The following is a 27,364-nucleotide window of genomic DNA, read 5'->3' on the forward strand; positions in this document are numbered from 1 at the left end:
TTAGCGGTGGTCTGGGTGCGTCCGTCGAGATCTGCCCGCCTCTGTCTGCCGTCCCGGCCCAGGCACTGAGCTGTAAGGCGGGCCAGCGACAACGCTCACGCCCGCCGTGGGCTCCCAAACAAGGCGCTGGGGAGGGACGGGATTGGTGGGTAGGCGTATGTACTGTATGCGTGAGGGGCCTCACCCTGTCCTGGGTATCTATGGCCCTCCCGTCCATCTTGCGGCGAGGGCGTTTCAGGGATTAGCTGACTGACCTTTAGATGAACCCCTGTCATGCCAAGCTCTCAATTTACACCCCCTTGCACATCGACGGGCAGGCAGGTAGGGTCTGTTTTGACCTGGCCAACTCGGATGGTTTTGTCAGCTCGTTCGTTCGAGCAACTTCTGACCAAAAATGCCCAACGAAACGTCTGCCAGGCTTTTGGAACACACGGGCAAATCAGCCATTGCTCAGAGTCTCCTTGGGTGAAAGTCGCGAATGAGGGTACGGGAAGGAACACAGCCCGGGTTGGATTGCAGCGCTGGAGCCGGACAGTGCGTGGGGATCGCCATCGGGAATCGAAGCCAAGTCGAGGACCGATGCAGAGAGAGGATTGGCAGAAGGGGGTAGCCAGAGGCCCATGCATGTCGACCATTTCTCTCCCCGTTGCCCTCCACAACATGTCGATTGTTCCGATGTGCATCTCTGCTGGCTCTCGTAGCCCCGACTGAGAGAAGGGGAGGGGGAAGGAGTTGGGTATTAGGCGGTTGGGGTATCCCTTTCGTGATGCCGAGTGCGCTAACATGCAAGGCAAGAAGAAAGTGTGTGTCGACTCGGGATCAGTATTCGCTTTACATGATCACAGGTTGCTTTGCTTGCCCGACGACCTCCTCTTTGCAGGGAGAAAGGGGAGTCGCCGCTGCAGTCGGGTCCCGTAATACCGGGTCCGCAACGTCTACTGGGAGGGAGGCGTCCGTAGTTGTCCCCAGTGGCCGTCCATTCAAAAGGCAGAACGGAAAGATACGTAGTGTATGTGTAGGCAAGTCCAGAGGGGCCAGACTCAGAGAAAATAATGGCTTACCTTGTCAGTATTTTTCCTTGATCACGAGAAGGTCCTTGACGGCTCGGGTTGTGCTGGAGGCTTTATTGGCAGTGCCAGTCGTGTAGGGGGGGCGGGGGCGGTGGCCGGCTTCGGATACACTCTTTCAGGGCCAGGCGATATTATTTGCTCCCGTCTGCTTATTATGTCTCTTCCAGAATGTGCGGATGCTGTGACAGCGAATGTCTTCTTTCCGTTTACGGTGTGCCTTCTCCGAATGTGTCGACACAAACACGCCGTGCAAGCTGACCGGGTGCAGGATCTTAGATGGGAAGCCGTCTATATACCGTCCTTGAAACCCTGGCGTAGTGGCTTGAGCACGATCGCACAAAGGTGAGAAAAGGGGCCCGAGATTGGGGGGTTTGTCGCAGGCTTAGTAGACGGTACAAGTACAGTAGGGTAGGTAGCACAGATCAGGAGAGGTATCCCCAGCTAGGCGTTTGGCAGGCGGTGGGATGAAGAGGTGAAGAAGACCAAAATGCTTTGGGGGTGGGGGATGAGATGAGATGAGATGGAGAGGGTCTCGTATGCCTTCTTAAGTTCGCGTTCGGGCAGGATTGGTTGCGCAGACTTTGAGACAACAGCATGAGCACATGGTGTGGAGAAGACATCGAGCCTCCCCGGCCTCTTTCTTTTTTTTTAATTTCCAGAAGGAACTTGATATCTTCCCTCAGATACGCTGACGAGGTAGAGCCAGATTGCGTTGCTGTTGACCTCATCTTTGCATAGCTACTGGTGGTAGACAGAGGACCCTCGCTGGTAGCCTATCTGTGTTTGTGAGTGAGGGAAGACCGCTACTCGGATTTGGGTGAAAGGACCACACCGTGCAAGCAAGGCAAGAAGCCGTTCGAGTTGCGGAACAACTTTTCCGCCTGACTTGGCTGTCAAAACCGCAACCAAACAAATAGTTCAGGCGACCGTCACGCTCCCCATTTGGCCACCGGTACCCAGGGCTGCGGCGCTGGTGCAGAGCAGAATGGTTATCCTCTCCGCCTGAACGAGGCAAAGCTAGTGGCACTGTAGAGTTGCCGGGGATTTCCCCTCCAAGCTTTTTCTTGTGGCCAGTCCGAATGGGGGCCGTTTGGTCACTGGAGGTAGGTAGTCTGGGAGCTGACCTCGAGATGTCGAGTGATATGATATGGCGCAAGAGGAGGTCACTACCCAGCTGGCTCCTGCGGATATCTCGTCTTCCATGTATACTTGGATGCATGTACCCTACTGGCAAGGTCTTCTATGATGCGCCACAAACTCCCGTTTTGATTGAAGAGGTTATGCCCGGCAAGGAGACTTAACAGCAACGGGTAGCCGCAGGCCAATACCAGGCAGGCACCGGGGCGACTGAGAGCCGGCCTCCATCACTGGTCCAATATTTGCCTTCTACTTGGGCCCAAACACAGCCGCAAAGTCGACGCGGGGACCCTAACTGTGCCCTTATTTTGCCGATGGCGCGCATGGCTGGCAAATATCGGGACCGGGTGATGAACAACAAAAAGCTTTGGCCGGGTTTTGATCAAAGGGAGCCCGCCAGCAGACTTGGTCGGGCAGAGATGGCCGATTCCGCTCCGTGCGGACAGCCGCCTGTCAACGTGGAGCTGAACATTTAGTCGAAAAGATGCAGCGTGCCTTCAGCTTTCGGCCCTATAGGCTTGACATGCCCGGCAACGGCCGAAGAGATTCCATGCAGCAAGACCAGAAACATCCACACAGATTTTGTCCTACTCGAGCGGCAGGTCTCATCATCCGACAGGCGAGGAGAAGCCGGACGAGCTAATTCTCTCTTCTTCAAACATAGTGCCAGGTCGGCCTTCTGGAACCTCGTCGGCCTTGCCCCCCTGTCGAGAGCCTCAAAGTCGTCAGGGCTGTCCGCAAGGCCGACACTGGGGCGAATTGATGGATACGTCCGTTACCGGGATCACAGTACACCCTTTTGAATAATGCAAGCATGCAACCTTCCTAAAACCTAGGGAAGACTTACATTTTCCTTCAGAAGACGAGAAAGGAGTTGCTCCTACCGGTCTAAAGCCGGAGTAAGAGTCGACAACGAACTGCTTCTCTCACCTAGTGGGTTGGTTTGTTTTCCCAAAAGGCATTCCAGAAGGTATATATTATGGATCCAATGGTGTTGCTCGTCTCCCCGGCCATATGACCATGTTGGGGGTTCTGGTTCGGTGATGGTCATTGTCCCCCATCAAAGTAAGAAGATAGACGCCGTGAAGAGTGGCCAAGGCCAGGACTCTCTCTACCCTAGGCTCTGCAAACGTAGAAGGGGTCCCGGCATGTCCCTCGTGTCGGTCGGTCTGACGCACTATTCAACATGAGCTCATACCGCTAGGATCGTCGGCCAGGTGGACTGAGCGGACGATTCGCAGGAAGTTCGTTTGTGCAGTCTCCCGTCTCATTCGAATGGATGCATCTGCCCTCCCACCAATCGAACGCCAGCACCAGGCAAGGCTAAGAATGCCCCTTTTGCGGGAGTGGGAGCAGCTCGTCCCATTGTTTCAGATCGACTGTTCTTTCGGCCGTTTCCCTTAGAGCCAGAGCCCTTGAGGCGGGCCCCCTTCCCCTCCCTCCTCTGATGATTGGCTGGCATGAATAGTATAACAGAGCCGAAGATACCTGGCGGCCTGGAATCGACACTCGCAGATACCACTCCGCACCAAAGGCAGTTTCCCGAAAATAGAGTGGCTTGGTCGTCTATCTTGTTACGAGATGATTGCTGAGGCGCAAGGACGACGCCTAGCCTAGCCAAGTCCGCTGCGCGAGAGATGAGCCTTTGTTCTTCTGGTAGAGTATTGCATAGCAACGTCGCTGCTTTGTTCCCGCCCCGTCCTTGCCTGTCCAACATGGCAACAGACAAAAGGTCGGGTAAGACCAAAAAGCAAGCGTGTAGATCAGTCAGAGCATTTTGGAAAGGAAAAAGTCCCGCCGGCCGGCTGAGCAGGCTGGGTGATCTCGGATCGGGCCGTCCGCTGCTGGCCTATTTGGTCATCCATTACGGAACAAGCAGGTCACGTCGCTGGCAGAAGACTGAGAGCCCAGGACATGCGTCTTGGACGATCCGTCTAGACTCTGCCGGTCTTGGTATCACGCCGTGCCATGCTGGCAGTCTGCTGGCGCAAGCCCTCATCCGCAGCCGGTGATGCTGGTGCTTGCAAGCGCGTGGGACACAACAGAACAGAGGCGTTGTCGGGGCTTAACTTTTGCTGCGCACCCCATACTTTCCCACCCCCTCCCCTCTTTGCGCCGGAATTTGAGATCTTGTGCCAGGTGACACATCATCTACCCCCCAGCTTTCACAGAGCCGAGGGGTCCTCTGGGCGATGAGGAGCGGCGAGCCATGAGGCATGATGGGGTTGAGAGGGCGTTGTCTTACCCTTCAGTGCTATGTCAGGACCTGCCAAGTGCATGAACGCATCCACAGTAGGCAGCTCTACGCAGTGCCCAGCGTTCGGCGTCACCTTGCGATCCGGTTACCGATCGAAAGAAGCACAGAAGCGGCCAGCCACGCGAGCCAGCCATGCCAACCATTTCTAGCAGGTGGCGCATTTCTTGATTGAATGACTAAAGTAAATGTCAGTCGCCATCCAAGGGTGTGTATAGTGTAGGTCGGAGAGCCCTCCACGGGCTGTCGTCGCTAGTTGTCGCTTAGCCTCCATACCGATTAGGTATGTGCCTGGCTGTTGCCCTCTACTTAGTAGACTCGAGTCACGGCACAGGACGCGGCCTTCGGCAATCTTGGGGGGCCAGCTGGGGTTCGGGACGGATTCGTGCCTTTTTTGGAGCTGAGATGCGGGCCGTGTGGCATGGAATCTGTCCAAGGAGCCAGGGGTACTTAGAAACGAAATGCAGCACTTGGTGCAGGCCGGCTTCTCTTTTCCTCAGCGCGTGCTAAGAGGCGGGAGTGGGAAGGATGCCCGGATAGGTAACATGGGGAAGACGACGCAGATCGCCCAATCCAGGTCGGCCCTGCTAGCTTGGCAAGGGATCCATTGCCCGCGCCAAGGGTTCTCGGACACACTCTCTTTCCAATGCGGCAACTGCGACTTGGCGGGCAACTAATAACCTAGGTGGGCGACGTAACAGCTTGACCACCCATCATTCAGCGGAATGCCTGCTACCAAAAATAAAGAGGGAGAAGAAAATCTCGGGGCAGCCTTGACCTCGTCGACATGGAAGAAGACGGCAAGTAGGAACCGACCCGACGATACAGAATCCAACCGCCTGACCTAGGTGATCCTCAAAAGCCCACCCGACATACTCCGAACTGTACAGTACTAGTACCTCCTTTCCTGACGTCTGAACTCCCAGCCCCCACTTGTACCTGCCTCCCTTATTATTCTATCTCAGTATTTCCTTCCTTGTTCAAGGAGCAGGGCTATGTTAGGTTGTTGTCTGGGTCAGATTAATTCACTTTGGTCAGGTCAGGTTGGCACTGTACGGAAGGTGCGATGGAGGGTCTTGCCCAAGATCAAGCTCGCAGGGTAAGTTGCGGCCCTGGAACCCAAAGTGACAGGGCCTTTGACAACTTTAAACCGGCCAAGCTATAGAATGGATGGTAGGCGTGCCAGGCAGGCATGGTTCGACAGCTCAGGCAACCTACGGAAGGTGGCTGCTGCAGGCAAGCCAAGTTTCCCACTCGCATCGTGTGACTGGAGAACGGCGCGCCACACTCTTTCCCGATCGTCCACACAGTCGCACAAAGACGTTCAGGATCGCAAGCTCCCACTTGGCCAAGACATCGCGGTTGCGGGCGTCAATAGATTCAACTCCCATTTCTACTAATCGGTAGTAACTCATCCACGGACAGCCTCACCTATCTCTCTTCCATCCTGTTTACCTACCTACTTTACCTTCCCCAAGGCTCGAGGCTGGACCTGGACTCCGGAACCGGATCGTGTGGAAGATCATACACAATGGAGGCGCTGGCATGGTAGCAGCCCTGCTCGATGCAGTGGGATCATGGGAGTCAAGGTAGGTCCAATCAGCACCTATCACGGAGCGCGCCCAGCAACCAAGCAGCCCGAGTCTGGCTTCAAAATGACTCTGTCAATGATTGCCCGCGGCGATGAAGCTCACCGGTCCCATGCTGGCAAAGCCGCGGCTATTGATTGGAAGACGGTTGGTGGGATGCGGCAGCACAAGCCAGAGGGTGTGAAGAGGGGACTGGGATGCGATGCACAGCACCGCTAAGTCCACTGAGTTCCTCATTGTCGACAATGATTTGGCTGAGCGGTCGCCTTGGCAAGTTAGCAAGCCTTGTCGATGTCTTCTTCTTCCTCCCACACACCCGCCTCCGCGTTTTGAAATTCTGCCGTCATCGGCAGCGACGGGAAAGAAACAAATCAGGCCAGCATTCCACATCTCGATAATGCCTCAGGAAGAAAATGCGAGAGTGGCCCATAGACTTTTTGTCGAGGTCTTGAGAATCGCGTAGACGGAGAACAAACAAGAAAAATCGCAGCTGGGAATATTTTTCTACGAGCATCAAGATGTGGGCTGGCTTGATACGAAAATCCTCCCGTTACCCGCCCGCCAGCCTTCAGACCCGAGGGCCTCCATTCTCATCCGGCATCCGATCGGCTGCGGATTCCAGTCTTCGGGTGTGTCTCGATGCGCCTTTTCTATGCTAGTGGATTTCTTCTCGCCTCTGTTGACCCGAACTTGAACACGGGATATCCCCGTTGCTTGCGTGCTCGCTCGCTCTGGGTTGGCCGATGGTGTGGCGGCTCCTCCACCACGCCGAGAGAAGCCTTCGGGCGGCGAGCCAAGAGTCTCGTAGCAGCGAGTTATAGCACCGGGGGGTAGGGAACAGCCTGGTTGGCAAGAAAGTACGTACCAGGTTGGTAAGAAATGAGACAGCATAGTACGGGCAGATACCTAGATGACAGAGGAGGTACCGATTGTCGCCTTGCGTGCCATTCTTCGTTGCGGGCGTGGAGCAGATTTGTGGGCTGCATGGCAGTAGGTATGTACATGTACTCTATGTACCAGGCTGCCCCCTTCCCACTCATCATGCCAGGTTCTGAAAAGGCAAAGGCACATGTTAACTTGAGCACTGCCGTCCCCGGCGAAGCCTGATCTCCTTCATCCTCCTTTCGGGGAAGACTGCATAGCTTTGATTCACTGATCGGCTTTCCCGCCGAGACCTGACGACGTGCTCCGAACATCATTCCTAACTCGGACAGCCCAGCATAGGTGGTGGGCACACGGTTGATACTACGTGCACTAGAGCCGGGTGTTGCAATCATTCGAGCTCGCTGGGTATCCGACATCCGCCTCTAATCGTCAGCTTGTCTTGCCCTTGCCGCCCCGAGCGCGAGGTGCGAGCACGAAAATAGTCAGTTCTATGATGACTAGCTATTCGTCTAAAGCATTACACCGTCGCGCCTTGACATAGTAGCTATCTGCCATGTCGTAACGAGAACGTGTAGCTTCGATTTCTCGGTGACGCGGCTTGTTTCCCTGCCCTCATTTGTACAGGGGATTTTGGATCATCGCACTGTACATGTACTTGTTACTCCTGCCTCGGGTGCTTCTCCCTGCGCAGTTGAGATATTATCCAAGCGCCTGTCTGTTTCTTCGACCCCGAAAACTTATTCTTCCTCCATGCGAGCATGAAATTGGCGATGGTCATACCCTCAAACGACTTCGAAGGTATCCCCCTATATAACCGCACAGCTGAGAAACACATGGCTTAGGGTGTCTCTTGGCGCTTGTCAATTAAGAAACCGACCTCCTTCCACAATAATAGAAAATCTAACGGCGACAACACTTTTTGCTATTTTTTGGGCAGTAATCGCGGTTTAGTTGCTTATGGAGACTGGCCTTGACGGTGAATCAGAAGCATCTAAGTCTGGGAAGATTACATGTTCTGGACCACGCCCAATCAGCGATAACAAGCTTCACTACGTACTCCAGTTGGAGCAGAAAACAGGAGACCCTTTTCGTGTTGCGCCCGGTCCTTTCCATAGGCGGCCGTGACTCCTGCCGGGGTTCCGAGGCACAAGACACACACCCAATCACGATTCGGTGTATTAATTATTGCACGAGGCAACGTGCCTGTTTAGGGAGGCTGTAGAAATGCACCTAGCTTTATCGAAAGAGGCTATCCAAATCCTAAACGTCGATACTCGAGGCTTCAGTACCAAACCAAGGCGCATGGTCAAGAGCGTTCAAGGATGGAGAATAGCCAGTCAGAGGAATCACGACCGGTGCCGTTATTTGCGGTAGTCTCTTGACCAACACTGGTCTTTTCCGAACGAACCGTATGGCCATGCAGTTCAATGTCGGAAGGCAGATGGCGTGCATGGTGCCCCAGACACGAGTGACTCGGCGCACGTCGGGCAGCGATGGCTGGATGAGGCCAGCCCCTGACTTCATAGCGGGTGTCAGAAAGAGTAAATCTCTGTATGGTGACCACTCCATCGGGAGCGGCCACCGCAGCGGCGGGCTTGCACATGCGCAGCCCCCTTCCTCCACCCCCAGGGCACCCGGTGGTGCTTAGAGCTCTGTGAGCCATCAGGTAGATTGGGTTCGGCCGAGGTTTCCCAAGCCTCCTTCTCTGCCCCCGAATCTATGTGTGGCGGACCTCAGTTTCTGGATCTGTTCGCTAACCAATTCCCAATCCGGATAGATAGGACCTGGCTTATCAACCTCAATCGTGGCAGCCAGCGAAGCCCAGGGGCCAATTCCTGTTGCAACCGAATCCTCCTCAAAGTCGAAACCGCCCTATCGCGCCGTTACGCGTCTCCATTGTGACCGCAGTCAACTCCTATATCTCTCGATACAGCTTATGCCAGGACAGAAGAGGCAATGCCCGATGTAGGTGGGGATAAGGAGGCCATCTTCGATAAACTATGGGGCGCCAGCCTAATGACTTTCGGCCTGGCAGGATACATGGGCACACACTTCGGGATTGGGGCTGCAGACGGAACTCAAGGATGGAGAAGGCGAGAAAGATCAGGACTGGCGGCTAGTGCTTTGTCTCGAAACCAAATCCCGCATGGCCTGTCTTACAAACATGTCACTACACGCGTCACATCTCGGGCCGCTAGCCAAGTTTCCCAAAGAGCAGCTGGCGTCTCTGCAGGGCGCTGTTTCTCCCCACTCGGTCCATATGGGATTGTACGACAGACATATGATGCCTAGGCTCCATTGTTGACGCGCCCAAGGGCAGGCTGCTAGCCTCATGCCAGCCCGTCAGCTTGTCATGGGAGCAGCAGCTCGTCCCACGAGCTGGGGCGCGGGACGAGTGATAGGAAAGCGCCGTGATTCATCCGGGCCAAAGAAAAGGAGAAAGAAAGGGGAGAAGAATACGGGGGCCAAAATTAACCCTTCTCGCTGTCTCAACAAGCCCCCCTGTGCCGGATGGTGGCCGGTTCATGATCCGTCGCGTGGCTGATGTCGGACAAGATGCACAGAAGGTCTCTATGTCTCGGCCATCAAGCAGGAGCCCAACCCCATCTCGTTAGGTGTTTGCCAAGGAGGCCTCGCAGCCAGGGACCCATTGTTTGGGCGCAAAAGAGACAAACGTTCACTTGACAAAACATCTGAGGGATGTCCAACGAACTGTGGCGAAAAGGAAGAAGAAGAAAAACAGTAGGGGGACAATCCTCAAGTGTTATTTCCTGCCTCCCGTTGAGGACGGCATGGCAGCGAAGACGACGGAGTTACGATGCAGAACAGAGGCTAGCCCGGACGCGCAAGGCACGCAGAGTGGGAGCCAGTGGCCAGACGCTGGCCAGACGGGTCTGTGTGTTCAATCTGCGGAAATACCAAATGTCCACGAAGCCGCCACAGATTCAGCGGCTCTGACGCGTGCTTAACAGTCAACGCCGAACCCGCAAAATGTGTCGGCTGCAATAAAAACAATAACAACAACAAAAATAGCGGCAACCGCGACGGCGGTCTTGTCAGATCATGGAAAACCAAGAATAGTAGCGAAAGCGCACTGGGTGGATGCCGTCATTCTCGGAGCATGGCAATACGGGAAGGGGCTGGATATTCGGACAAGAGAAGACTACGGGCGGCGAAGAAGGGAAATTCTTCGGTCAATCCCCATCCCCATCCCCCATCCCCCATCCCCCATCCCCCATCCCCCTTCTGTTCCTCTCCCCTATCCCCTCTTCCCTCCCCCCTAGAATCTCGTGTCTTTGATCTCGTGTCTTGCCGCACCCGAAGGCTGGGGTGTATGGTGGTCGAGCAGGCAGGCTGGTCAAGTATAGAAGCAGCTCGAACACGACAAATGCAAGAGAAGCATGCGAGCAGCTTGCATGCTGCAGCCGGCGGTTTCATCGGATCCGGAACCACGGCTAATGCAAGACCAAGACGCGACCAAGACGACGACGGCTTGTTGCGAGGCAAACAGGCAGACAATGGCATATAGACGCAGGCAGGGGAAGGCATTGTATGGACGGTAACAAGTACATACCTACATCCAACACAATGGCCAATGATAAAATGAGCTGTGAGGTCGTGTAAGTAAGGTGGTCCATGTAGATTCCTACTCAGAGGTGACTGGCCACCCCATTCTCACTTGAAATCCAGGGCTGGCAAGTGGTCTGATTATCCATACCATAGCCCAAGGCATCTAAAAGATAGTTGGGCCAAAATGTACACTGGAGGCAGGAACGGCTGCGAGAAAAGGACGTTGTGTTAGTGCATTAGTCCGTTTCGGTTGACCTGGTCTGCTCAGCTCGACGTGCACAGCGTGCCCCACCTCCGAAGTCGTTCGTATCTCCCGTCGTTAGCCCCCCCGGGTACGTTAGTGCTGTGGAGTTCTGTGTATCGGGTTAATGCAAGTCATAGCCAGGGCAGCGGGCAGATGTCGGTCACATTTTACACATGACTATAATTACAACAAACAAGGGTGAGGGAGGAATCAAACTCGTCCTGCCTGCTTTTACCTTTCCAGGCATGGAAGCCAAGGCAGGTTCTCTTCCCAGTCGTTGCGGGCACCTTCTCCCCGCCAGCTAGCGTGGGGGGAAGAGGCGCTAGGGAATCTCTCCCTGGTCTGTTTTGGGGGAGGAACGCCTCCATGCCGAAGTCACAGCAGCTAAAAAGGTCCAAGTGGGTCTGGTCCTTCTCGGGCTGTCCCGGGCACTGCTCCGCAAGACGCTTCCATATTTCCAACTCCCGCAAGCAATGGAAGGCAGTGTAATTACGGAGTTCAAAGTAACCGAGGTACGGATAGGTACAGGGCGGTATGTATACACATACGGAGTACATGCATATACAGTGCTAACTAATGTTTGGAAACAAGTCACTGTCCGAGACTCTCATTGCATTTTTTGTTCCCTTTCTCTCAAACTTTTTTCCTTTTCAGAAAGAACACCGGACGACAAGCATTGCCGGGGACAAGGCGATGGACTCACACCCTTACACGCTATTTTGTCGCTTGGCTATCACGGGAAGGTGTCTGAGCTTCCTGAGGCATTACGCCTTCCTCTGCCTGCCCGTTTCGAGGTTCTAATCGGCCGAAAAAGAAAAGGCGTACGTACTACTTAGAGGGTATGTAGGGCAGGTATGCATATGGTAGTATGTTTGCCTGGACTGCGTATGGCTTACAATCCATTATTCTCTGCTCACGAGGATGCCAGCCAAGTGCAGGAAGCTCGTTGTAAGGGGCCGGGTAATACTGCGTTCCTTCCTTATGAAATATGAAAATACTCCGCCGATAATACCTTGGCTGTGGTGATATTACGTCTCTGAGTCACAGGGTACAGTAATGTATGTATGTATGTATTGTACTGTGATATGCACTTTATTGCCTTCGTCAGCCCCGCCAACGTCAAACGTGGTTGTCTGTCAGGATCTTGTAGTCTTTTTGCGCCTGCAACAAAGAGTTACAAGACGAAACTTGCAACTCGGCGACAGGCAAGGAGTGATCAACCCTTCCTGCGCCTGTCCGTCCGCCCCGGCCAACCCTAGCTCAGGAGAATGTGATGCCGAAGAAACGATACCATTCCAAATTCACCAAGCCGCAGTCGACCGCGCCTGCGTCGCTCAGCATCTCGGGCGCCAGCAGCGACCATGGTGCGTTAGGCTTCCTCTTGTTCCCAGTCCACCCACGCGTCTATCCATACTTTAGTTCCCTGTCTACCTTGAGTTGCCCTGTCGTGTGCCGACGGAGCTGTGCCCTGTGCTTCCGTCGCTGCCCTGCTGCTCTCTGTTTCCCTCTTTCTTTCCTTTCTTCCCCGTGCCCCCTACTTGCTGCTGCTACTCCCCCTGTTTGAGTTAGCTTGCTTGAGCTTCTGCTAACCAGCTCACAGACAGCTCTCCACAGCAGCGCCGCAGCGTCAATGAGCTACTTAGCAACCTGCGCCGTGTACGCCTGAGTGGCGCCACTCAGGCCCCTGCCCTAAACGTGCAGCCGTCGGTCCCGCCCGTTATCCGCGATATCCTCCACCTTCCCGAGACACCCGCCCCACGGCCCCGTCGGCCTGCCCGCCTCGGCGCTGGCAGGCTTGCGCCGGCAGGCCCGGCTCCTCCGCGAAGCTGGCTCTCACCATCCGCCCCGCTTGCCAGTCCCCAGGACCGGACGTCCTTCCGGCCCAGGGACGACCGCCGCCCTCTACCTGGCGCCTACTGTCCCGGTACCGGGAGCCTGATCGACATCGCTTTGCGTCGGTTGGCCCTCGACTGGCCCTTCCAGAAGGAATACTGTCACTACTACCTCTATGATCTTCCCACGCATCTCCGACTTGCTCTAATCACGTATCTAGCCGCATACACTACGGAAGGCGTGTCTCTCGCCGACCTACAAGCCATTCTTCTACCCCCGCCTGCGGATGGCGAAGACGCCACTCCCGTCTCGCCGGACTCGTCGTCTGATCAGGGTCAGCAGCAATACCTGAGTCCCAGTATCATGAACAAAGACGTCCACCACCTCGACCTCTCCCGCTGCCTTGGACGGTCGCTGAAGCTGCGCGAGCTGTCGGGTTTCCTTTTTCCCTCGTCCTCTCCAACGTCAGACGAGGACTTTGCGGGCCAGACTCTCGATCGATGGGACGCTCCTGAAGCGGACGCCGCACTCGTCATCCCGCCCGCCCTGCTCCCGAATCTCACCCACCTGTCTCTGGCACTCGACCTGTGGTTGCCTCGCAATGTGTCGTGGCGCCACCTCCTAGCCTTCGTGTCCCACTGCGGTCCGACGCTCACGCACCTGAGCCTGGCATTCTGGCCGGAACCGACCCTGACACCCAATGCCAAATTCACCTCGGTAGTCTCCCCCCAGGGCCGCGTTGTCCAATACGGCGGCACGGGTCCTTATAGCCATTCGCTCGACAACGACTGGGTTGAAGCGGTGGCGGTCCTCCGCAAGTTAAGCAAGGCCCTCTACGGTCTCGAGTACCTCGACCTGACGGGCTGCGCTGTCTGGAGCCCCGCCCTCTGGGATTCTGCGGATCATGATGCCGTGGATTGGGTAGGCACCTGGGGCAAGATCTCGACCGTGATCCTGTGCTCAGGTTACTACCTGCCCGACGGGAGTCCGCGCGAGGTGCTGTCCGATGGCGAGGCCGGGTTCGTGGCTACCGTCGGTGAAGCTGCCAGAAGGCTCGAGAGACATGTCCGCAGCAAGCGTGCCGGGCAGGGTAGGGTCTTTAGTGTTGAGACGGGCAAGTAGATTTATACTCTTGGAGATCACAGGCGTCTGATGCTCTAAGTGCGCCTGGAAGGTATGAAATATATATGGCTAGCTCGGTGCTTACGTCAAGGAGACCGTTGGGGAAAATAATGATGTATGATCACCTTACTCACAAGCCTTTACCCAACGTGCTATAAAGAAAGATGTTACGGGGTTAGTTACTTTAGACAAGAAAGAGAAGTAGAAAAAGATCGAAAGCTCAGCCAGCCTCCGCCCGCCGATGGTCCCCGAAACCTTGGGATACCCAGAATTACATCCAGGTCTTGAACCCTGTTTTCAGAAACGTTTTTGGACTCCTGCTTCTAACGGTAGGTATTTTTCGCTCGTTTTCCGTTTTAATTATTGATAATTTAAAGAGTAATGGGTAGTCATGGAGCGCCTCATTTAATGCGGTCGCGTGAACCTTGTCATTATTGCTTGTCATCAGGTGGAATTAATCTGCGTAGCTAGTACGGTAATTATGTTGCAAACTGCTTGAGATAAATGCCGCCCCATGCAGCACGGGAAACAGCGGTTGTTCGCTACAGGGAAGAGAGCACGAGTAACAGAAAAGAACTTTGAATGGAGGGACAAAAAGGGGATGGATAAACTTAGGCCCTTGTGTAGAGATTCGTCAAAGATGCCAGTGATCTGACAACAACATAATCTTAAACCCTCAAGTTCGTTAGGGGGGAGGGTGTCGTTCCATGATATACATGATGGACCATGACAATTCCAAGAAACTTGTGTCCATGCCAATTTCCAATAAAGCCCCGAGACGAGACGAGACGACCAACGACATGACGTCGAGAACACCAACACGAGCGCTGATGGGGCCAGCTTCCAACCTTGTAATCACTCTCTGGAGGTACCCGTAGACAGTCTATTCCCCGAATGCTTACATCGTGGTGTGAAAAATGCCTGGATTGCCTTCCGATTCACTTTCAATGTTTTTTTTCTCAAGGGATGGGGTAGTTCGTGAGGCCTCTGGTACCTACCACACAGAACTTGCGAGACCTACGGAGTATCTCTGCCACAAATGGTCAATTAAGGCTTTTCCTGGCCAGGTTGTTTTCTGGCAATATTCCTTACTCTTCAAAGATACCGCGCCAGCAACTATTCATGGATTGGACCATAGCCAGAGAGCCCAGAACAAGAACAGCCAGGAGAGCAAGAAGGGGCACAAACCTAGAACAGGGAACACACCACACCCACCGGGCAGAAGGAAAAGGATAGCTAGAAACTCAGAGCAACGGGATCAAGGGACGGATAGGCAAGAGAAGGGGCATAGGAATATTCATCGAACAAACGTGGCTAGTAGAAGAGAGCCGGTTGACAAAACGCGGCAAGGCCGAGACAAAACAGCCAAAGAGACGGGGCACCGTCTGTACAGGAAATCGAGCAAAACAATTCCTCAAAGAACCCGGTTCTTGTTCCTTGTGCAGATCATGGATCACTGCGACGGCGCCCGAAATTTTCTACGGCGGGCGTGTCCAATGATCATTGGCGAGAACACGTTTTGCGTGGCCTTACACACCATTTCAACCAAAAATGGGATGTGTCCAACAGAAAGCACGACATTCCATCCACACCTTCGCGCGTTTAAGGGAGACGGCAAGAAAGGCGAAACATTTACGGGACTTAGGTAAAGAAGGACGACAAGGACGACGCAGAAATACCCAGAAATGGGTCGGCAGAGTAGAGATGTGCAAAGTTGGTTATGTTATTGTGTGCATGGCAAATTAATAATAGGAACATGAATAAGTAGGATCCGATCCCCCCTCAAACGCAACCCCCCAAAAGCCAAAAGCCAGAAGCCTAGAGAAAATGCTCCGGTAGAGCGCCAGAGCGAAGGGTATAAGATAATATGGATGCATCCATCCTTTGGTAGGGCAACGACCAGACACATCCTTTCCCGCCCCTCAGGTTGCGGGATCATCAGAAGAGTAAGTGCTTGAAAACAGGCTCGCCATCGAACGCCACCCCTGCGCCGAACAGCCGGGCGTCGAAAAAGGTAGAATTGCCAAAGCATCACACAACACGCCCAACTTTGCACAAATTATGAGGCGGGGTGAATTAGGTATGAGGGGTGCGTGGGTCGGCTTTGTCGTGTCTCATATCTCGTAGAAGCAGTCATGGCCTCGGGGGCCCGAACTCGCCGTGGAGCTCATTTCGGGGAGAATGTCCAGAGGCTTGATGCAGTTTTGAGTCTAGAGAAGAGCAGCGATACCGGCCGCAAGGAGGAGCAGCCCCCCCGGAGTGGCAAGGTTTTCTGCGCCGCCTGTCGGAACCGCGGATTTCGTCGGAAGCTGCGACGGCAGGCTGGAGATGATCGACGTGATGTTAGACGTCGGAAAGCTCACAGGGATGAGTGCCGCGCTCGACGTCGTCGAGTAGATTGTCGTGGTAGCAGCTGTCGTGGTGTTCTTATCTACCGTGGAGGAAGCTGCGGTGGTTGTGACAGGCGTGGACGAAGAAATAGGGGCGGTTGTCGACGAGGTTGTTGGTGCGGCAGTCTCCGAGACCAGAACCCCAACGACTTTGTTATCCTTGGCACAGTCTTCCAACGACTTGCCGTTATTGCAGCACACTGTACTCTTCGTTGTGGTGGCCGCGCAGAAAAATCCAGCTTCACAAGAGTCTGCCAAAGAGTTAGCCGTGTCGCCTACTTGTCTCGCCATTATTATCTAGCTATCACGTACTGCCGGTGCTATCGGGGCAACAGGTCTCGCCAGCTGTAGGATCGAAGCAATGAACCTGGCTATCGGTAGCCGTGCAGGTCTCAAAACCGGCGCCGCAAGCCTCCGCGCACGTGTTGCCAGTTCCGCAGGAGAACGGCGTTGGCAGATACGGATCGTCCGCACGACGAAGCACACCAAACATTTGGCGGGTCGACATCTTCGTGAACTGGGGATTCGACTTGGACGGCATGGGCTCGGCGGCGGCATGGGCGGCGGTGAGCATGAGCGCCGCTAGGGCGGAGAAAGATCGGACGAGCATCGTTTTGTTTCGCGGATCGCGACAGGAGGATCTGATCGGAGGAAGAGGGCGCTTAAGATGAGTCGGCGTTTCGAGGACAACAGGGTTGTTTGAGGGTGAGAGTTGCAAAACGAAAAAGCTCAATAGCTTCGCTAGTCAATGAGGTACATAGGTATGCCCGAAAACGAATGGATAGAGCACAGGTCTCTGAGGTGGTTAAAGGAGTGACAGGTTTCTTCGGCGTGAAGAGAAGGTAAACGGTGAAAGGAGATGGAGCAGAGAATCGACGGGAAACGAGGTGGATTAATGAACGGGCGTGAGGACTGGGCGTTGGTGATTAGCGTTGGTTGGCTCCTGCTAAAGGAAAAATGGGGCTAAAGAGCAGGTAGGTACTCCTAAGCGGCACTGCGCGGGGAAGGTACCTTCCCGGTAATGCACCTTTCGTAGAAGCGATCTCCTTAATTTTAAGTTGGGCACCGTTCCCCCCTGCAACGGCACCTGCCCGGTGTCTGTGTACCTGCGTTGTTCCTGCCTCCGCGCTGCCAGGAACCCGGGACAGCACCGTCACCGAACCTCTCAGGTCGGGCTTTGCGCCCGAAAAGTCAATCGAACTTGAAGTTTACAAATTGTAGCGAACTAGATCGCTCTTTCATTCTCCTCAGCGTCATCAACAGCAGGAAAGAAACGGCAATGATTTGAACCCGCCCAGGACTTGTTTGGTTTCAACTGCCGTTTTCGACTCTTTGCCCTTGCTGAAGTGATTGGCGAGTGAATATTGATAGCTTTGCGCGCATGACCAACCCATTGGACGCGCCTGCTTTCATGACCTAGACCGGCGCGAGGGATGATATAATGCCCACCTACCAAGGTGAGATGGGCAATTGAACCCGAACAAGCTTTCCTCCCTGGTCAGGGACAGAAAGTGTGACCGCAGGTTTTTACGAATGTTTGATTTCGGTCCGGCCAGTCATCAGGCCAGTTCAGTCATTTATCTCGCTGGCAAAATTGGCAGAAAGGGACTTCACTAGCGGTGGCCCGGAGCGCGCACGCCCAACGTATCTTGGCCGCACGCGAAATGAGCCAAGCAACAACCGATGACGACCTGATATGTAGACCCGTCACGTTCATCCGAAAGTCGTTCACCCGTCGGAAATAGATTGAGGCGAACGTAGTGCACAGAGCACAACAAATACTTAGTTGAAGAAAAAAAAACAATAACATGCTAATTAGAGCACAGGAAACATTAGGTAAGGCAGGCGCGAACAGCGAACGGAGATACATCCTCTGGCCCCATTGATTGTCTGCGTCGTCGGCTATCCTGCCAAGTCTGTATCAGCAAGCGCTCCCGTGGCAAAACGGGCACTCCCTCAATACTCCGTAAGGGGCCCATGAATTTCTTGTTGCCCGTAAAAGTGCCGACCAGGCGAGGAAATGACCTGTTCCCCAACAATCTAAGGGGGCGGTGTTGCCGTTTGGCCACAACGTGCCTTTGGGCCTCCTTCGGACGGTTTTTTTTGACGGGTGATATGGCCTTGGAGATTCGACCGGGCGTGGGCATGGCGCCCTTCTATCCGGTCGTCCCTTCTTTTGGATGCGGCTCGTCAATGACCGGCCGGGCCAAGAGCGGCGCACCCGTACCTAACGCACAGCCAAAAGCCCACAATCCTTTCGCACTGAGGATTAACTTTACTTTAAAGCGCCAGTTCTAGACGCCTTGCGTTGGGACACTGGTGGACACATCCATTATTTGAAGCATGTCAGGCGGCAAGCGATGCCATCCACCAACAACCTCTCTGTGTGGAAAGGGTGGCTTTGGTTGGCTCTTATGATTAGATCCTCGATGTCTTCTACCCTCTGTGTGGGCTTTCTCTTGTCGCTTGTTAAATGGCCGCCGCCGCCGTAACAAGATTTATATAGATCCCGTAAGATGATGACCTTGGCCTTGACTCTCGCCGCCGTTAGACTACAACAAGCGCAATTCGACCACACGCCTCGATCACTAAACCATCGAGACAGCCGACTTGAAGGTAAAAGAAGTAGTGTGTACTGGGTGTAGCCCGTAACAGAAAGGCGTTAGTGCCTTCAGTGACTTGTATCTGCCATCCCTAGCAACCAGCTCAGGGCTGCTGAGTCGAGTTGTCTCCATTAAGATCGAAAACCCATTCGCGAGTCTCTTTCTCCCAAAAGAAGAGAAACACACTCGTTCTGGACCTGATATCCAGGTCGCTACTCCGTACCCTAGTAAACACATGCTTCTGACATTCTTACACGGCCATGGAGCACTTTATCCAAATGGAATCGGAGCGAGCGCGTTGGCGGAGCGATGACACCCAGTCCAACGACAGGTCTACCTGACAAGCACAAAGAAACACCCAACTCTTGATTAGACAATGAACCGACTAACGCGACAAGACCCAACGCCAAATATTTTGTTAATTGAAGTTTTCCCGACCCCACTCCCTATAAAGAACCCGGGATAGAATCCGCAATGCCACTTGTAACAGCACTCGCGGTATAAACTCCCCACTCCGACTATGCGACTTAAAACTTAGAGGTATCTCGTTAGGCATGTACGTTACAATCTTTATTGCAGGGCCGAATCAGAAACACATCTGGGAGACCCCAAGATACACCAACAAACTAATGCTTCATCATCCATAGCTCATTAACAGTGCTCACCACGGCTGGATCTTCCTAGGACTGCAGCATCGGTGCGGCGGAATTTGTCATCTGGGGAGTCCTCTGAGCCTGCGCGCCAGGACCAGGGCTGCCATTAGGTCCTGGAATTTGGCCGTTCGGCGCCTTCATTGCCATTTGGCTTGGGTGCTGTCCTGGTGGGGCCCTGGTGTTGGGCATTTGGGCAGCAGGCTCCTTCCTCGGATCAATGCCGGGGAACAGGGCTTGGAGTTTCCTGTACAAGTCCTTCATGAGCTTGTCTCTATCCGGTCGATCCACGCTCGGGTTGATTGACGGCTCGGTAGAGTCGTCCGGTGTGCTTTGAGGTACACGGAGCCTGATGTTAAGATTCAATGGAGGGGGCATTAGGTAGGCGGGGCAAGGCGGGACCTGCACCGATGGTTTGCGGTCGGCTAGCGCGGCCAAATACGTCAGATTTGCCTGTAACCTGCGCATACACCTGTTGTATCTTGTTTAGCGTTTGGTGAGAGCGGTCCAACAAAACAGTCCAAACTTACTGCGCATAGTCCTGTGTTGACAGCCTTTCCTCCTCCACATAGTCTACTTCGCCATTTTTTACCTCACCAACCTCCCCGGCTGCCTGCTCTTTCTTCAGCTCAGCTCGATGATTGACCAACGATACTGATTCGTATAGAAGCTCCTGGTTAATTTCCAAGAGGACTGAGAATCTCTCCTTATCCCTTGACTCTGTGCCAGGACTCTGCGGAGTCATGGCCCCAGATGTGCCGTTCAGTTGCACCTGCTGCCCTGTAGATGGAAACGTAGGTGTCTGTGGGGTTGCTCCGGAGGCGCTCATCGGCTGAGCCGTGGTTGGAGTCTGACTTTGGGGTGTACTGTGGCCTTGTGGGGTAGAAATTTGTCCTGGCTGTTGGGGGGGCATTGAGCTATTCGGGGTACCTTGTCCTGTGTTGAAGGGGCGTTGAGGAGTCGAGATGGACATGTTCTGTTGGTTTTGGATACGCTGCATAATTTGCTGCTGGTGTTGCTGATGTTGCTGATTCTGTTGTTGCTCATTTTGTTGTAGCCGTTGCTGTTGCTGCTGCTGATGCTGCTGATGCTGCTGCTGCTGCTGCTGCTGGGGCATCATCTGGTTCATCTGGAATTGTCCTATTGAGTTGGACATCATGTAGTTTGCGGGGAGCTGCGGCTGAGGCGGCGCCGAGGACGGGATCGCAGGCCCGTATGGCGAGCCTGAGTATGGCGTCTGGTATGCCACTGTCAAAGGGGGAGCGTGTTAGTCTTTCCAGGATGAAGATACGGCTAGGTGCTGGCCAGCGGCACACTGGAACGAGACAACAACATTACTGCTGACAACCTTATTCGATGGAAGAAACGGAAAGAGGCACAAGGCGAAACGGATACATCACATCGGAGAGCAGGCAGCATCAGGTAATCGGGAAAGGCTTACTCTGACCATTGGCAGCCGCCATAGGATGCATGGCGGTACTCGGCATGACTCCTCCCAGGCCAGCACCTCCCATCATGGCTGGATTCGGAGCGCCAGGGAAGTGAGGGCCCTGGGGTCCGCCCATGGGGAACTGCTGCGTGTTATACATCATCTGCTGGGTCTGGTTCGGGGATGGACCAGGCTGCATGTGCGGATTCTGAGGGGGTGGGGCGCCGTTAAAGGATGGGCCACCCGAAGCATTTGGGTAGCCATAGGGGGCCGAGTACATGGCTGGGTATCGGGAGTGGGTTCAAAGACAGCCCGAGCCAAAGGCAGGGCGAGCGGGAGGGCGAGCGCCGGGGAGGGGGGGCGAGGGGGGGATGCGGGCAGATAGGACAACGGAAGCGTCGTCGAGATCAGGAATTGCGGCTGCCGATGTGGGGAATGGGTACGACCATCAAATCCGGTGGAGGTACGGATACCTGAGGTAGTTGTGCTAGCGCCAAGGCAATTCGTTCGACGAATCTTATTTGTTGGGGCCCAGTACGGCGTGCTTTCGTAGGGAGAGACAACGCGCGCGCAAGAAATGGCTGCTGACGCACTGAAGAGTGCCGGGGTGAGGGCGGATGCGTGTCTTGACAAAAGCTGTCAAGCCTTGCGGGCAACCACCTCGGAAGGGACTGAAGAAACGGCGCTGAGATCGGCGGGCGATTGGCTGCCAATCTGGTCCCTGGGGACGTGGCTGGGCCGAAGTGTCTGCCTGCCTGTCTTCTTGTCCTGCGCAGGGCGGGCCAGTCGTCGCAGTCACCGCAGTCGTCACCGCAGTCTTGCTGCCGCGCCCCCCCAAACGACGGACGTGGGGCAACTAACACGGTGTACGGGACACGCCCGAGATGCAAGGGGGGTTGCAGACTATCAATATGTCTACTCCGTAGAGAAGTGTCTGCGGGATTTCCCCTTCTGTTCTTGCGGCTTATTATTGCCTTGCAAGTGGTAGGGATTGGATGGGAGGATCTTGGCCCGGGAGAGGTGGCACCTGGGACGCCAGAGATGCAGCCGTTAGCCGGGGATGGGATGGCCAGATGGCCAGAGACTGATGTGGTTCAAGGCACACCAGAACCAAGAGGGGTGACGAGAGCCGCGGGGGGATCGGAAGAGATAAAATTTAAAAGGCTATAGCAAGGTGACGCAAGGAGCCAAGGGGGACGTGCGATTGCCTTTGATCGCTAATGTTGGCCGAGGTCGAACGATGGGCAATGGGAGGCGGGTGTGCGGTGGGCGCGGTGCAGAGAGAGGGGAGCGAGGTTTGCGCGTCGTGCAAATGCCCACGAGGACCAGAATGCAAATTCAAAAGGCAAAAGAGCGGGCAAGGGTGCTCTTTGGCCGCCCTCGAGTCTCCGCAACTCGCGCCAAAGCCCGGCTAACCCTAATTTGGCACCTTTGGGCCTGCTAGTGTGGGGTAGCACGACATAACGACAGGGCCATGGGCTGAGCCGAGTGGGCAGCCCGTCGCCGCCTTGTCACCAGCAGCTGTCGGTCCTGCATAAACAGATCCGTCCTCTTCCACTGGCAATGGCCACAGGCCGACGAGTCGCCCCCGCTCTCTGGGAACACTGCCCACAGCACTGCGAATCACCGAGTCCTCGAGTATTCAACAGACGGTTAATTGCTGCTACAGTGAGTACAACAACCTGCTCGGGCCCCTTGCAGAGAGCTGCAATGTCGTGCCATATATTGCCAGGAGCGGATTGTATCTACACTCGGCACGGTACTCGACGTCACCCTCAGCCTTGACTATGGCATGCGCGCCTTCTATTGATGCGGCCAAGCTTTCATTAAGCATCCAACAGGTAGGTATTTGCGCTGGAACTCTGAGTGCGCCTCACCCAAATCGATTCCCTTCAGGACCGACTTCCCCCTTGGCATCTCCTCCTCAGCCACTTTCAGTCATAGCGAGTTCCAAATGTCGAGTTCCCAGCGACCACGTCAAGAAAATGCTTTGCAATGATAGAGTCTAGATTTGCGCGTTAGCCACTCTGCCAGCATATTTGTGTTGCGGAGTTGAAGGCAGAACACAGTCGAAACCTACCTGTCTTCTCTGAAGGATGCAGCTCGTCATACCACAGAAAGCCAGACCGTGGCCCCAGGTTCGTCAGATCAGTGCACGCCGAATTGTTTGTGGCCGAGCAGTGGTGCCAATACCCCGTGGCGTTATACGGAGCATCCAGGTACTGAGATGGCTTAATATAAATCTCGGTCAACAGACTGTGGACATCAAAGATGTCAAACGTCGCCTGGGGCCACCGCGACTTGATCTTGTGCTGGAAAGGCACGCCGTATTCGAATATGGTGTTGACGTTAGTCGTGTACTCCTTGATCTTGTAGCTGTACTCGGTCACGTTGTAGAGCGTCTTGTTGCCCCAGAACTGGCTGTCGTATGTCCCCCCGTTCTGAGGGGTGGCATATAGGGGAGACAACTCTAGGGGCGCCTCGTTGAGGAGCACAAACCGGCGACCCCCTGTCTTGTAGATGCTGTCAAACACTGACCAGATGCAGTTCGCAAAGTTCGTTATGGTGGTGCTCGGCGCCTGCGAGTCGGACAAGAAGCCGCCATAGCCCAGGTCGTTGGTTCCGATCCATAGCGCATATACGGTATTGTCAGCCGTCCGGTCAGCGTAGAGCGCCTTGAACGAGACATCAGCTTTGAACGAGGGGATCTCGTCGTCCAAGACCGACGGGAAGGGTTTGTTGATGGCCGAGAAGTAGCGCGAAATGATCTTGTTGGAGCATGTTGCACCACTGATGGCGTAGTCGACGAGGCTCGCCTTGGCGTTTTGAGCAGCGAACTGTGCCCAAGTCAAGCCGCCGCTGGCAGTAGTAGTTGACACAGTCTGGTACTGCCCAGGCGCCGGAGGATTCCCGTTGTGGTTTATATAGTATCCTAGGCGCCCGTTGTCTGTGTAACTGTCCCCGAACGTCACAAGAGTATCGAAGCCATCCCCAGATTTTCTCCCTGCAGCAGCTCGGGCAGCAAATGCACCAATAACTACCGAGGAGAGCAACATATTGGAAGAGGGACGATAGTATCTCGTTTTCACAGCTCGCCAGCCCACAAGATAGACAGGTCTGGCTCGGGTGTCAAGGGCAAGCCAGAGAAGAAGCCAAGATTGTCTATTTACAAGACGAGGCCAACAGGATTATTTATACACTCGGTAAGCTGATCAATCTATCGTCCCATTCACCCGGGCATGAATGAAAGCGAGGACCGACGGGACACTGTAGGCTATATTGGTTCCACATCGAGGACGGCCCTGCGAGGAGACGGAGCGAGTACGGAACTTCGGGTGTGAATAGGTATAGTCATGACGAGCATGCTACCTCGAGGCCCTAGCCCACGTCTAGGCGCGGGTTGGAGAAGCGCGATCACCCTCCCCTATGTAGCGTTTCTGTTTTTAGCAGCGGGGACGAGCAACAACACGCACTCCCGTGTAGGCAAGAGGTATATGCACAGATCAAGCCGTGTTGAATACCAATATAAGACTTGTGCGAGAGAGTGTAGACTTTCAAGAAAAATCATAGTCGAGGCGGGGTTGAGGTGGAAGTTGGGGAAATGGCGACTGCCTCGCCGTCACATCGTTCCTCGTCTTTGCAGATGCCGTGACATCGCCTAGCGCCTCGCTGCCCATCTAGCCGCGGTGGATGAACGGCCAACACGGTTTAGTCGGGCTAGCATTGTCTAATCAGCGTTCGGTCAGTCACCTAAAATTAACAGGGCGCCCGAGGTTGTCGTCAGTGAGCTATCCTCTGACAAGCACCAGCTCCCGAGAGATTGGGCCGATAATATGAGGAAGCAGAGAGGTCCGATAGACGTAAGATCGGCACGAGAATTAGCAGATAAATTTATGACCGAGTCAAAACCTACTACCGAGGCAGAGATCGACGAGGTGATGGCCTGATATGTATGGAATAATATCAGAGCGATAGTGGTCAACGCCATTTTCGCGGGACGGTTTGGGAGTCAGGGTTATGCATAGGACGGATGGTTCAAGTTCTCTTAAGGTAGGTACCTAAGTAAGCTAAGCCAAGTGCCTGATCAAGGAAGAGCATTTTGAGTTGATACCTACAAGTCTAGCTGAAGTCGTGTCTAAAATTGCAGCGAGGGAAAGCGCGCTCGAGTTCGTGAAATTCCCGAACCCCATTGCTACAACGCGATTTTTTAATTGATTATTCCTGTAGAAATTTTCGACTTCCATGGCCGTAGAACGTCACAAACCAGGATCTACAGGCTTTATTATCCCCATTTCGTAGCTCCAACCTGTGCCTGGACGTGCTTCTCAGCCACCTGTTGCGTTTTCTTTTTTCCGAGACATGAAGGCGGTGGAAATGGAACAGAAGGGACCCACACCTCCGGAGTCGGGGCCGGCAGCGAAACGCGCTAGGCGAATATTGGCTCGTTGGTCTTGACATGACTCCCTCCTTCAATGCAGTGATTCTTCGAACGATACATCCCCGTCGACAACTGAAAATATAAAATATATCTTGGCGTACTTCTACCACAGTCTCTCAGGGATTTTGAAGGCCGTTTTAGAAAACTTATTTTGCATCCAACCAGAGACCCCCGCGTCTTTTCTCCCCCCCCCCCCCCTCGTCATGGCGCCCTTCAATCTCGATACCTGCGCACGGCCTAACATTCTCGCATTGGAGCCCTATCGATGCGCTAGAGAGTACGTTCGCTCTTATTATCCCTGACGGCTCTGGCGAAAGAAACCCAAATACACTCCACGCGCTAACACCAAATAACAGCGACTACAAAGATGACGGGTTAAACATCCTGCTAGACGCCAATGAGAATGCTTACGGGCCGCCCATCACGGCTGCCGACGCAAGCAACGGCTTGTTCCGAGCCTCCAGCTCCGGCTCCGGCTCCGGCTCCGGCACCGATGCTGACGGCCCCGGCGTCGACCTCCTCGGCCTGCACCGGTATCCAGACCCGCACCAGCACGGATTGAAGCAGCTGTTGTGCAACCTCCGGACCTACGCCCACACGCCTAAGACTCTCACGCCCGAAAACCTGTTCGTCGGCGTGGGTAGCGACGAGGCTATTGACCTTTTGCTGCGCTGCTTCTGCGTGCCCGGCCATGATCGCATCCTCGTATGCCCGCCCACATACGGCATGTATTCAGTCTCGGCCCAGTCGAACGATGTGGCCCTTGTCAAAGTGCCACTGCTAGAGGCGCCTACCTTCGCCGTCGACACGGATGCCGTATGTAACACGCTAGCCAACTCGTCCCAGCACATCAAGCTCGTGTATCTATGTTCGCCAGGCAACCCCACGGGCGCCCTGATCGCCAAGGAGGATGTGCGCCGCTTGCTCGAGCACCCGACGTGGAACGGCATCGTGGTCGTCGACGAGGCTTACATCGACTTTGCCCCTGACGAGGCGTCCCTAGCCGAGTGGGTCACCGAGTGGCCGAATTTAGTAGTGATGCAGACTCTGTCCAAGGCCTTTGGGCTGGCCGGCATCCGCCTCGGCGCCGCCTTCACCTCGCCACCCATCGCCCGCCTGCTCAACAACCTCAAAGCTCCCTATAACGTATCGAGCCCGACGAGCGCGTTAGCCACCTACGGCCTTTCCCCTAGGGGGGTTGCCGCCATGCGTGCCAACAAGGCGCGCCTGCTCGCACAGCGCGACCGCTTGCTCGCCGCGCTGCCCCTCATCCCTGGCGTCGGCCGCCTGCGCGGCGGGACCAGCAGCAATTTCCTCCTGTACGAAATGCTCGACGCCGCGGGCCGTCCCGACAACGCCACGGCGCTGGCCGTCTACGAGCGCCTCGCCGAGACCAAGGGTGTTGTGGTCCGCTTCCGCGGCAAGGAGCACGGTTGCCTTGGCTGCCTGCGCATCACGGTCGGCACCAAGGACGAGGTGACGCGCTTCCTCGCCGCGCTAGAGCAGACGCTCGCCGAGGTCCGCGGTGTGTAGTTGTTGGGTCTGATAGAGGATGTGATATGCAGCAGGAAATACAAAAGCATTGGTAAATTTCTGTATGCGTACTCCTTCTCATCGTTCTCTATCGGCCAGGTAAGTTGCATAAATGACTAGACCAGTGTATCTATCCCTCCCTTTCTGCTGGGTCTGTACGTGCGTGCTACCTCTCAAGCAACCTGTCTCCTCTAGCGGCCTGCCGTATATCCTGGGCGATGATCGTCAACACTGTCCTTCTCCACTAGCTACTTGCTCTCAGGGGGTTGTCAAATTATTATTGTCTTCTCACACTCACGCGGGAAATATAGATAGGGAGGGAGGGAGGGAGAGTAAGAATGGAGAGCGGATAAAGAAAGAAAATATGCGTACCTTCACACATAGCGAAGAGGATACCTAACCATGGAGAGCACTTCTGAACTGTCACTAGGCGACAGAAGAGAAGAGCTAGCAAGTGGCAGACCATCACCTATTCTTAGGTACTCGGCATCTAAACTAGCCAGCGCGAGCCCGGGTTGAGCATTGCTTAGTGCTTGACCACCATCAGATTAGATAACTTGCACACATACAAGTGCTCATTCGCGTCAGGGACAATAACACGGGCAAATTTTCACGAC

General features: G+C 54.7%; 7 protein-coding genes across 7 annotated transcripts; 4 read left to right on the top strand and 3 right to left on the bottom strand.

Annotated features, from left to right (window-relative positions):
* Window positions 1-11,860: 11,860 nt before the first annotated feature.
* B0T26DRAFT_734756 (uncharacterized protein) lies at window positions 11,861-14,090 on the top strand. Its single transcript, XM_060443210.1, has 2 exons — window positions 11,861-12,113; window positions 12,350-14,090. The coding sequence occupies exons 1-2, from the start codon at window positions 12,023-12,025 to the stop codon at window positions 13,702-13,704; spliced, it is 1,446 nt and encodes a 481-aa protein (XP_060289470.1). The 5' UTR covers window positions 11,861-12,022; the 3' UTR covers window positions 13,705-14,090.
* Window positions 14,091-14,378: 288 nt separating this feature from the next.
* On the top strand, window positions 14,379-15,596 carry B0T26DRAFT_532104 (uncharacterized protein). The gene has a single exon (XM_060435535.1). The coding sequence runs from the start codon at window positions 14,622-14,624 to the stop codon at window positions 15,351-15,353; it is 732 nt and encodes a 243-aa protein (XP_060289471.1). The 5' UTR covers window positions 14,379-14,621; the 3' UTR covers window positions 15,354-15,596.
* A 318-nt stretch (window positions 15,597-15,914) lies between these two features.
* Window positions 15,915-16,704, bottom strand: B0T26DRAFT_660253 (uncharacterized protein; the record flags this gene model as incomplete). The annotated part of the gene is made up of 2 exons (XM_060439017.1): window positions 15,915-16,345; window positions 16,407-16,704. The coding sequence occupies 2 exons, from the start codon at window positions 16,702-16,704 to the stop codon at window positions 15,915-15,917; spliced, it is 729 nt and encodes a 242-aa protein (XP_060289472.1).
* A 2,673-nt stretch (window positions 16,705-19,377) lies between these two features.
* B0T26DRAFT_659725 (uncharacterized protein) lies at window positions 19,378-21,056 on the bottom strand (the record flags this gene model as incomplete). The annotated part of the gene is made up of 3 exons (XM_060438972.1): window positions 19,378-19,819; window positions 19,878-20,595; window positions 20,789-21,056. The coding sequence occupies 3 exons, from the start codon at window positions 21,054-21,056 to the stop codon at window positions 19,378-19,380; spliced, it is 1,428 nt and encodes a 475-aa protein (XP_060289473.1).
* Window positions 21,057-22,710: 1,654 nt separating this feature from the next.
* On the bottom strand, window positions 22,711-23,832 carry B0T26DRAFT_660162 (GDSL lipase/esterase; the record flags this gene model as incomplete). Its single annotated transcript, XM_060439009.1, has 2 exons — window positions 22,711-22,781; window positions 22,857-23,832. The coding sequence occupies 2 exons, from the start codon at window positions 23,830-23,832 to the stop codon at window positions 22,711-22,713; spliced, it is 1,047 nt and encodes a 348-aa protein (XP_060289474.1).
* A 148-nt stretch (window positions 23,833-23,980) lies between these two features.
* Window positions 23,981-24,558, top strand: B0T26DRAFT_532169 (uncharacterized protein). Its single transcript, XM_060435536.1, has one exon. The coding sequence runs from the start codon at window positions 24,130-24,132 to the stop codon at window positions 24,436-24,438; it is 309 nt and encodes a 102-aa protein (XP_060289475.1). The 5' UTR covers window positions 23,981-24,129; the 3' UTR covers window positions 24,439-24,558.
* A 642-nt stretch (window positions 24,559-25,200) lies between these two features.
* B0T26DRAFT_734767 (pyridoxal phosphate-dependent transferase) lies at window positions 25,201-27,079 on the top strand. The gene is made up of 2 exons (XM_060443211.1): window positions 25,201-25,491; window positions 25,571-27,079. Exons 1-2 carry the CDS (start codon window positions 25,418-25,420, stop codon window positions 26,745-26,747), a joined length of 1,251 nt encoding a protein of 416 aa, XP_060289476.1. The 5' UTR covers window positions 25,201-25,417; the 3' UTR covers window positions 26,748-27,079.
* The last annotated feature ends 285 nt before the right edge of the window (window positions 27,080-27,364 follow it).

This window comes from Lasiosphaeria miniovina (assembly GCF_030549165.1).
Source record: "Lasiosphaeria miniovina strain SMH2392-1A chromosome Unknown B0T26scaffold_9, whole genome shotgun sequence".
Lineage (NCBI taxonomy): Eukaryota > Fungi > Ascomycota > Sordariomycetes > Sordariales > Lasiosphaeriaceae > Lasiosphaeria > Lasiosphaeria miniovina.